Source organism: Prionailurus bengalensis, chromosome B4 (assembly GCF_016509475.1).
Source record: "Prionailurus bengalensis isolate Pbe53 chromosome B4, Fcat_Pben_1.1_paternal_pri, whole genome shotgun sequence".
In the NCBI taxonomy this organism is placed as follows: Eukaryota; Metazoa; Chordata; class Mammalia; order Carnivora; family Felidae; genus Prionailurus; species Prionailurus bengalensis.
This window is the reverse complement of record NC_057358.1, coordinates 1,038,413-1,048,159: the sequence shown is the minus strand read 5'-3', so window position 1 is coordinate 1,048,159 and position 9,747 is coordinate 1,038,413. Positions and strand designations below refer to the sequence as shown.

The window sequence follows — 9,747 nt, the reverse complement described above, 5'->3', positions numbered from 1 at the left end:
AGTCTGGCAGCGTAAGTGGTGGGGTGTTGGGTGGGGGGGGTCTGTGGGGTGTGATGTGGGGGGATGCATGGGGATGAGGGCACGTGGGGTGTGCGTGCAGGCTGGGTGTCATTTGGGGGCTGCTGGGGGTGTGACTGGGGGGACAGCGTGGGAATGAGGGCACAGGGGTGTGGGTATGATTTGGGGGCTTGATGGGCGTGTGACATGCGGGGGCTGTGCGGTGAGATGTGGGGGGGGGAATGTGTGGGGATGAGGACACGTGGGGTGTGGGTGTGATTCGGCGGACGTTGGGGGTGTGGTGTGTGACATGGGGGGGGGGTGTCTGGGTGTGATTTCGGGGGTGTGGGGACGTCGGGGGCGGGTGTGCCGCGCAGCCTGCCGGACGAAAACAGCAACAGCGACGTCGCGTCGGTCCCCATTCCCGCGGAATCCTTCCACCCTTGCTCTGGCCGGTCCTCGGCAAGCAGGACGCCTCACCCGCGGAGGCCGTCCGAAGTCTCGGCCCCGGAGGTCGGGTGACTGCGCAGAAGTAGGCGCACAGACGTCACGACGTCTCAGAGGGCGAACGTGCGGGGACCTCTGACTTCTAGGGGCCCCTGACGCAGCGCCCGGGGCGCGCCGACTGGCTGATGCGGTCGGGGCCACTCGCCCGGCCGTCCATCTCGGGGCACCGCCGTTAAAACTGCCCCGCAGCACAGCGGGCTCCTCACAGCGGCCGTCGGAGAGCGCCGGCAGCATCGGAACCAGGTCACCCGGCCAGAGGCCCTGCACGCGCCATCGCGCGACCCTGACGTCTGGCGCAGCCGGCGCGCGATTGGCTGGCGAGCATGTGGCGTGCCCTGGCGCGAGCGCTGATGGTTGGGCGCCCGGCGCCGGGGGGCGGGTCCCAGGTCTGGGGGCGGAGCCTGCGGGAGGGGAGCCCGGCCGAGCGAGCTTTCCCCGGCAGCCGGTGTCGGAGGTAGGCGGACGGAGGTCTTGAGGGGCCCGGGGACCGAGGGGGACCGCGCCGCCCCGTCGCGCTACGTTCTCCGCGCGAAGCCGCTCCCGCTCTCCCTGGGGACTTTCCGTGGCGAGTAAAAGTTGAGGGACGGCCCGGGAGCCGCCCGTCCAGCAGGGGCTGCGGAAGGCTGACCAGTGGGGCCCGGAGAGGGGGAGGAGGGCCGGGAGCCCCCGGGGGGAGGGGAGGGGAGCCCCGGGAGTGCGGAGGGGAGCACGACCGCGAGCCCCCTTGGAGGGGGAAGGCCCGCCGCGCGCCGTCGGCGGGGCCACGAGCCGCTCCGGGGACGTGGACTGACGGCAGGGGTCGGTGACCTGTGTTTGCGCCAGGGTCGCGGGCCAGGTCCGACGGACCGCCACCATGCCCGAGATAGACACCGACGGCCTGGACGAGCAGCAGGTGCAGCTGCTGGCGGAGATGTGCATCCTCATCGATGAGAATGACAATAAGATTGGGGCCGACACCAAGAAGAACTGTCACCTGAATGAGAACATAGAGAAAGGTGCTGTGTCCCAGCGCCCTCCCCTCGGTCAGGCTGGCCCAGGCGGCTCTCCGGGTCCGGACGTGTGGTTTCTAACCCCGTCGCGGCGCCACCGGTGGTCTGGCCGCAGGGGAGCACCTGTCTCCCCCACCCCCACCCCCACCCCCACCCCCCCACCCCCCCGCTGTCACACAGCCCCGGGCCCCCGAGCTCAGTTTTCCCGACCAGGAGCAGCTCAGTTTTCCCGACCAGGAGCGTGGCCAGATCTGGCCACCTGCTCGCCTTCTTCTAACCGTGGTGGCTGGGATGTCATAGTCGTGCAAACTCACTAAATAGCAGGAGACTATGGAAAAAAGCAAAAGTGGAGCAAGTTACTAGTATTACGGATCGCAAGCTGAGAATGGGGCGAATGACTGGTATTTTCAAACTAAATTAATTGCTTCTCTTTGGCTTTCAGGATTATTGCATCGAGCTTTTAGTGTCTTCTTGTTCAACACTGAAAATAAGCTTCTGCTACAACAAAGATCAGATGCTAAAATCACCTTTCCAGGTGCCTGTGCTTTTAATAAAGTACAGTATTTTCTTGGGAACTGTCACTTGACTCTGTCACTCAGAATTTTTGGGAACCTGGGTCAAAGGGAAACCCTGTGAAACACTTAACTTCATATTTTGCATAAAAGAAGCTTCTGTATTGACTGCAACCTAATAAAAATAAAGATAAAAATTGTTATATATATGTATGTATATTCATATACATCTTTTAATATATATTTTTTAAAGTTTGAGAGAATGTGCATGTGGGGGAGGGGCAGAGAGAGATGGAGAGAGAGAATCCCAAGCGGGCTCCAAGCTGTCAGCGTGGACTCCATCTCACAAATGGTCAGGTCATGACCTGAGCTGAAATCAAGAGTTGGATGCTTAACTGAGCGACCCAGGCACCCCTTAGTATATATTTTTATTATATGTATTTTAAGTTTGTACTTACACACTTTGATCTTTCTGGTTAAGAAGACATTAATAAAGAACTTACCTAAACATGTCTGTTTCACAAAATGATTGCTGATAGCTCATGATAACTTATTTAGAAAATCTCAGCCACTTGATTTTCTGTTGTTTTTAAAACTCTTATAAATTTTCTTGATCTTTTAGATTTACTTGGAAGAAAGTTAACCTACATCTATGTTAATATGTTCCAGGTTATTTTACCAATACTTGTTGTAGTCATCCATTAAATAATCCACGAGAGCTCGAAGAAAATGATGCAATTGGAGTAAGGCGAGCAGCACAGAGGCGTTTAAAGGCTGAATTAGGGATCCCCACGGAAGAGGTAACCAATTTTACTGCACTACCATACAAGCTGAAATCTTGTTTAGAAAATTGAAATACGTTAAAACATTTTTAATAAAGTTTTAAATTTAAGGTAGTTCTCTGCTTTGTGAACTTGTGAGTTACTGGCCCTAGAAAGCACCTTCATTACAAATTATTTAAATCTTGATTTCCTCATATTCCTTGTCAGAATTTAGCTCAGTGCTGAAGTAGATTCATCTGTTAACCAGTATGTAAAGTTTATTAATGGAGTCACCTGGGTGGCTCAGTGGGTTAAGTATCTGGCTCTTGATTTGGTCTCAGTACATGATCTTGCAGTTGGTCAGTTTGAGTCCCGAATCGGGTTCCACGCTGACAGCTCAAAGCCCGCTTGGGATTCTCTCTCTGATCCTCCCCCACTTGCATGCACTCTCTTCTTTCAGAATAAATAAAGTTAAAAAAAATAAAAATAAAGTTGGCTACTTTTATAACGGATGAGTTCAAAGATAATTGGTTTCTTATGGAAATACTCAGGAATATGAACTACAAATCTGATTCTGTAAATTAAAATCATCTTTTTCTTTCCTGGAATTGTCACCTTTAAATAAGACCTGAGTAAATAAAGTATATCTCATCCAGTTAAAGTGGTACTTTTTTCCCCAAGAAGTATTATTAAGGTGTGAAGGAGAGTGTCACACATCTGGTTTGAGTGACTGTGCCTTTTTTTTTTAATATAATTACTTCAATAAAATCAACTGTTATTTTATTTTCATCCTAGGTTCCTCCAGAAGAAATTAATTATCTAACACGAATTCACTACAAGGCTCAATCAGATGGTATCTGGGGGGAACATGAAATTGATTACATTTTGTTTGTGAAGAAGAATGTAACTTTGAATCCAGATCCCAATGAGATTAAGAGCTATTGTTATGTGACAAAGGAAGAGCTAAAAGAACTTCTGAAAAAAGCAGCCAGTGGTGAAATTAAGATAACTCCATGGTTTCAAATTGTTGCGGAGGCTTTCCTCTTTAAGTGGTGGGATAACTTAAATCATTTGAGTCAGTTTGTTGACCATGACAAAATACACCGAATGTGAATTTCAGGTGGAGATGAAGGGTTAGTAAAATACTGAAAAATTTCTCTACTTTGTAAACTTAACATGATTTTTTAAAATTTGGTTCCCCATAAGAACTCTCACTTGGAACACTGATACTTTACAATCAGTATTTGTGTGGAAAAATACAACCAACTTTTTGATTTTATATTACATCCCCCATATGTGTGCATTGCTATTTGTAAAAGACATTTATGAGAGGTTACCGTAAAAAAAAGGGCAAATTAACTTGTCTAATCACTGTGCTAACATACTCGAACAAATAAATGAAGCTCTTCAGTTTTCATATGTTGTGATAAGCATTGTCAGCACACTTGAGAGCACTTTGCTCTTTGCCAAATGCATTATAAATCATTAAATTTTTACCATAGTCTGGAAGAATGTACAGTGGGAACTCTTTGCTTAGCTACTTCAAAACAGTCCAAGTTAACATTCTGTGTGAGCAGATTTAACTAGTAGAGAAGGTTCAAGGGAAATAAAATGGTATATGTCCTGATTTTTGTCACTCTAAGTTGATTTTAGGGATTAATCATTCTGAAAGTATTTTGATACTTAAAGTTGAACATTGCTTTTGGTAATGATATTGGTTACAACTATGCTTTCAGATGAAATCCTGCCATTTGCAGTAACATGGATGGAACTGGAAGGTATTATGCTGAGTGAAATAAGTCAGAGAAGGACAGATAAATGTTTTCACTCATACGTAGAACTTGAGAAACTTAACAGAAGACCATGGGGGAAGGGTAGGGGGAGGGAAGGGGCAAACCACAAGAGACTCTTAAATACCGAGAACAAACTAAGGGTGGATGCAGGGGGTGGGGGGTTGTGAATGGGTGATGGGCAGTGAGGAGGGCACTTGTTGGGATGAGCACTGGGTGCTGTATGTAAGCCAATTTGACAAATTATATTAATAATTTTTTTTTAAGTGTGCTTTCAGAATTACAGTGGACAGGGTTGCAGGTACCCCTGCAATTAGTCAAGCATACAACTCTTGATCTCAGAGTCATAAGTTCAAGGCCCACATTGGAAGCAGAGTTTGTAGAATTGGAGTGGACAGGCTGTCTGTAAAGGAGAAATTGGGTCAGATCAGACATCCTATACTCTAAGACATCCTGTACTCTAAGACATCCTGTACTCTACAGGATATCTTTGACACTTGACATTTGGGTTGGGTAATTCTTCGTTGTGAGGGTTCATCCTGTGTGTCAGAGGATGTTTAGCAGGATCCCTGGGTTCTACCCACTAAAAGCTATTAACACCCCTGCCCGTGACAGTCACAATGACACCAGATGCCAGTGTCTCCTGGAGGACAGTTTCCCCCAGTTGAAAGCCACTGTTCTACAGAGTCAGGCCATATTGTAGGGAGAAAAAAATTCATAGACTAATGTCCATGTTAAATAGATCTGGGTTATAGAATATGTATAAATTAATATTAAATTGTACTTTAATGCACTTTCTAAAACTCTTGCCATAGATTTCTCAGATTTGGTATCTTAAGACGGCTGTCTTATCAAATGCTGTGTAATAATAAATAATGAAAAAGATGAAAAATTATTAAAGTTAAATATATATTTTTTAACATTTATTTTAGAGAGAGAGCAAGCGAGCAAGTTGGGGAGAAACAGAGAGAGAGGGAGACACAGAATCTGAAGCAGGCTCCAGGCTCCAAGTTGTCAGCACAGAGCCCAACATGGGGTTCGAACCCACGAACCATGAGATCATGACCTGACACAACCAACTGAGCTACCCAGGTGCCCCACAAAGCTAAATATTTTATAAATTCAGTAGAAAAATCCATTTCGTGTTAACCCTGAACAGTTAACTTAAAACTTCAGGCAAGACCATGTGGCAAGTATTAATTTTACTGAAAAACAAAAAGAATTACATTTTGATATTGTCTGGTTGGTTAAAATTTTAATGCCATAATAGATTAACCCACTTAGGTAGCTTAAATATGATAAATGTCATATAGCTTCAAAATGCACTTATGATTTCTAGTTCTTTAGTTCTCTGGCAAGTTTCAGGCTGCCAGCCATGGGTAAGTAATTCAGTAGCTACAGTGGCTCGTGATGGCTGTATTGGACAGTAGATCTGAACATTCTGTAAATGCTCAGCAAGTGGTAGACATTGCTGCTGTTCTCTGAAACACGGAAGTATGAATGTTCTTTGACCTGATGGACTCCTTACAACTCTCAGCTTTTTAAAGCCAATGAAACTTGAATTTAAAAAAACATTTGTAAGAAGTTTTCATTTACCTATTTTGAGAGAGAGAAAACATGAGCAGGGAAAGGGGCAGAGAGAGAGGGAGAGAGAATCCCAAGCAGGCTCCGCACTGTCAGCACAGCCCAACACAGGGTTCAACCCCATGGACCGCAAGATCATGACCTGACCCGAAGTCACATGCTCAACCGACTGAGCCAGCTGCCCTGAGACATTTTTAAATTTTTATCTTAAACTTTAAAGTTCACAGTCTCTAAAATATATAACCGACAGCCCCTTTAAGGGTCAGTAGTCTTCTATAAAATTGATTGTTCTGCCCTCAAACCTATATTGGCCAGAGAACAAGAGCAAAAAACGAGACACTAGGGTGGGAGCACGTGTTATTCTCCTGCTTGGTCCCCACAGAGTGGACAGGCACAGATGACAAGTCAAGTGGCTTTGGGAGCTCAGAGGCCTGTCAGCAAGTCCCTGGGCTGCACCTCACATAATTCTCAGGGGGAAACTGTCCTCCCATCTGCTCTCAAGAGCACACTTGCTGGACAGTTTCATTCCAATCTGGGGGACCTTCCCAGGGAATGGGGGACCCATGGGGTGTTTGTAGTATTTGAGAACACCTCTTCCCCACTCTTCAGCTGGATCCTTCCTGGACTTCTCTCCAAACTTTCACCGAGTGAACTTGAGACTGGATTTGTGCGCATTTAAATATACAAAGAACCATGTTTTGCATACTTCCCTTTAATCTACGTGCTTTAGACTCCCAAATTTAAATCTCTATGGAATTCTATTTCATACTGAGATGGCCCGCTGTCTCTGTGACAATTCTATGTATTTATTTTAAAGATTTTAAGTAAGACGGTCCTAGACTGCGTCCTGACTGGCCTGGTTCTGCTCTTGCCTCCTGATACCTGTTCCCAACACAGCAGCCAGGGAGTGTGCCCTTTGACACTTGCTCAGCATGCAGCAGAGGAAACCCGTCAGTGGTTGCCCCCCACCCCGCCCATGACATGCCTGGCACCACTGTTCTCACGACTCCCCTTGCAGCCAGCTCTGCGCAGGCCCTGGGGCCCTCTCACTGCTCCTGCTCCCACTTAACATCTTTAAACAACTTCTTCCTGGGAAAATTTGTTTCCAGATATATCCATGACTCACGAGTGTTCAAAACCACTCAATATTGGCCACATCAGTGATGCCTAATCTGACCATTACCCTCCTTTCCTGGTTTCTTTTTCTATCACTTACCACCCTGTAATATACAGCATGCAATTTACTTGTCCACCAGGGATGTGAGTTCTGTGACGGCAGGGGCTTATTATTTCTTCCAACTATTCTCAAATTTCAAACCTGAAAAATTGCAAGGACAATATAACAAGTCCCCATATACCCTTGACAGATTTGTCAACTGTGAAGTTTGCCACACGCATGTGTGCTGAAACACTTACAATTTATCATAGATAAGATATCACAGAGGGGAGAGAGAGGAGACAGAATCCAAAGCAGGCTCTGCGTCATCAGCACAGAGCCCGACACAGGGCTCAAACCCACGAATCATGAGATCGTGACCCAGGCCGAAACCAAGAGTCGGATGCTTAACTAGTTAACTGAGCCACTCAGGCACCCCTAGGTTTATTTATTTTGAGAGAGAAAGAGGGCATGCATGCATGGGGGCGGGGCAGAGAGATAGGGAGAGAGAGAATCCCAAGCAGGCTCCATGCGGTCAGTGCAGACCCACGCACTGACTCACAAACTCGAGATCATGACCTGAGCCGAAACCAAGAGTGAGACACTTAACCAATGGAGCCACCCAGGGCACCTTTGATTTGTTTTTAAATTGAGAGGCCAGGGGCACATGGGTGGTTCTGTCAGTTAAGCGACCGACTTTGGCTCAGGTTATGATCTCATGGTTTGTGGGTTCAAGCTCCGCATCAAGCTCTGTGCTGACAGCTCAGCGCCTTGAGCCTGCTTCAGATTCTGTGTCTCCCTGTCTGCCCTTCCCCTGCTCATGCTGTGTCTCTCAAAATAAACAAACATTTAAAAAAAAAACAAAAAAAAACCCTGATCTGGTTGTCTTTAAAAAAGAGGCCATATTAATGTATATGGGCTGTGTTTCTTTTTAAGTTGTTAAACTAGAGGTGATTTTATTTAATCTGGGAAATAATTTGCCTTAAAGGCCTCCTGATCTGGATAGAGTTCAACTACATATAAATTCAGATGAAGAAATGTGGGATCTAATGTGGAGGCTAACTTTATTAACGTTAGAGTTTCGTAAGGATATATATCCTAATTTCTAGAGTAACAAGTACACTTTGTATTACTTTCAAATCAGTAGAGGGACTAATGTAAGATACAAAATATCTCAAAAGAAGGCAAGCAGGACAGCGATAAATATATACAAGGGCAGGGGCCCCTGGGTGGCTCAGTCGGTTGAGCGTCCGACTTTGGCTCAGGTCACGATCTCATGGTTCGTGAGTTCGAGCCCCGTGTCGGGCTCTGGGCTGATGGCTCAGAGCCTGGAGCCTGCTTCCAATCCTGTGTCTCGCTCTCTCTCTGCCCCTCCCCCATTCATGCTCTGTCTCTCTCTGTCTCAAAAATAAATAAACATTAAAAAAAAATTAAAAAAAAATATATACAAGGACAAATTAAAAGCACAAAATAAGAGTGCTTTTAAAATCAAGTCTGTCAAATATATGACAACTTCTAAGATTTACTCTCTTAGCAACTTTCAAATATACAATACAGCATTACTACCTATGGTCACCATGCTGTCCATGGCATCCCCAGGATATCACCCACACCACACCCTCTGCCTCTGGCAACCACCGATCTGTTCTTGGTATCTATGAGCGTGGTGTTTATTTAGAGTCCACAGATAAGTGAGATCACACAGTATTTTTGTCTTTCTCTGTGTGGCTTTTTTTTAACTTAGCCCAATGTCCTCAAGTTCTGTCCAGGTTGTTGCAAATTGTATTCTTTTTTAATATCTGAGTAATATTCCATTTCATGTGTGTGTATTTATACACACACACACATATACATACTGTCAGCAGAGCCCAACATGGGGCTCAATCTCACAACCATGAGATCATGACCTGAGTTGAAATCAAGAGTCGGACACTTAACTGACTGAGCCCCCAGGGACCCCGGAACAGCGTGTTCTTTTTAAAAATGCACTCTGAGATTCTCTTCTTCTCTGACATTCTATAATATTGCACATAGGGGTTTAATGGCATTATCAGCTATAATGGAGTGTTAAATATATGTCATCCAGCATTAAAATCCAAGCCTGTAATTTCTATTTTTGTTTTAAGTTTATTTATTTTGAGAGGTGGGGAGGGGCAGAGAAAGAGAGAGAAAATCCCAAGCAGGCTTGACACCAGCAGCAGAGCCTGATGTGGGGCTCAATCCCACAAACCGTGAGATCACGACCTGAGCCCAAACCAAGAGTCAGATGCTTAATTGATTGAGCCACGCAGGCACCCCTATCATTTCTATTCTTAATTTTACACTGAGCTGTGAGGCAAGTATACATTTCACCACCCTCCTTGGTGGATTAAGGGAAGGCTGCGTGTGGTTTTCTTAACCAGCCAGTTATTTCAGTATTTGGAAAAGTCATCACTCAGAGAGTACAAGCAG

The 9,747-nt window shown here is 45.8% G+C and overlaps 1 protein-coding gene across 3 annotated transcripts; it reads left to right on the top strand.

Moving 5' to 3' along the window:
• Window positions 1–447: 447 nt before the first annotated feature.
• IDI1 (isopentenyl-diphosphate delta isomerase 1) lies at window positions 448–4,393 on the top strand. 3 transcript variants are annotated; one of them, XM_043562991.1, is made up of 5 exons: window positions 448–958; window positions 1,327–1,499; window positions 1,936–2,028; window positions 2,675–2,805; window positions 3,562–4,393. In XM_043562991.1, the coding sequence occupies exons 1-5, from the start codon at window positions 828–830 to the stop codon at window positions 3,877–3,879; spliced, it is 846 nt and encodes a 281-aa protein (XP_043418926.1). In that variant the 5' UTR covers window positions 448–827; the 3' UTR covers window positions 3,880–4,393. The 3 variants fall into 3 exon arrangements, with proteins under 3 accessions (XP_043418926.1, XP_043418927.1, XP_043418928.1); XM_043562992.1 differs by lacking the exon at window positions 448–958 and adding an exon at window positions 963–1,079; XM_043562993.1 differs by lacking the exon at window positions 448–958 and adding an exon at window positions 964–1,069.
• Window positions 4,394–9,747: the final 5,354 nt, after the last annotated feature.

What these genes read in the sequence shown, in the direction of transcription:
- IDI1 (XM_043562991.1), top strand. Translation starts at nt 828, where the DNA reads ATGTGGCGTGCCCTGGCGCGAGCGCTGATGGTTGGGCGCCCGGCGCCG. An exon ending in CCCGGCAGCCGGTGTCGGAG is followed by an intron (nt 959 to 1,326) that starts GTAGGCGGACGG and finishes TGTTTGCGCCAG; the next exon opens with GGTCGCGGGCCAGGTCCGAC. An exon ending in GAATGAGAACATAGAGAAAG is followed by an intron (nt 1,500 to 1,935) that starts GTGCTGTGTCCC and finishes TTTGGCTTTCAG; the next exon opens with GATTATTGCATCGAGCTTTT.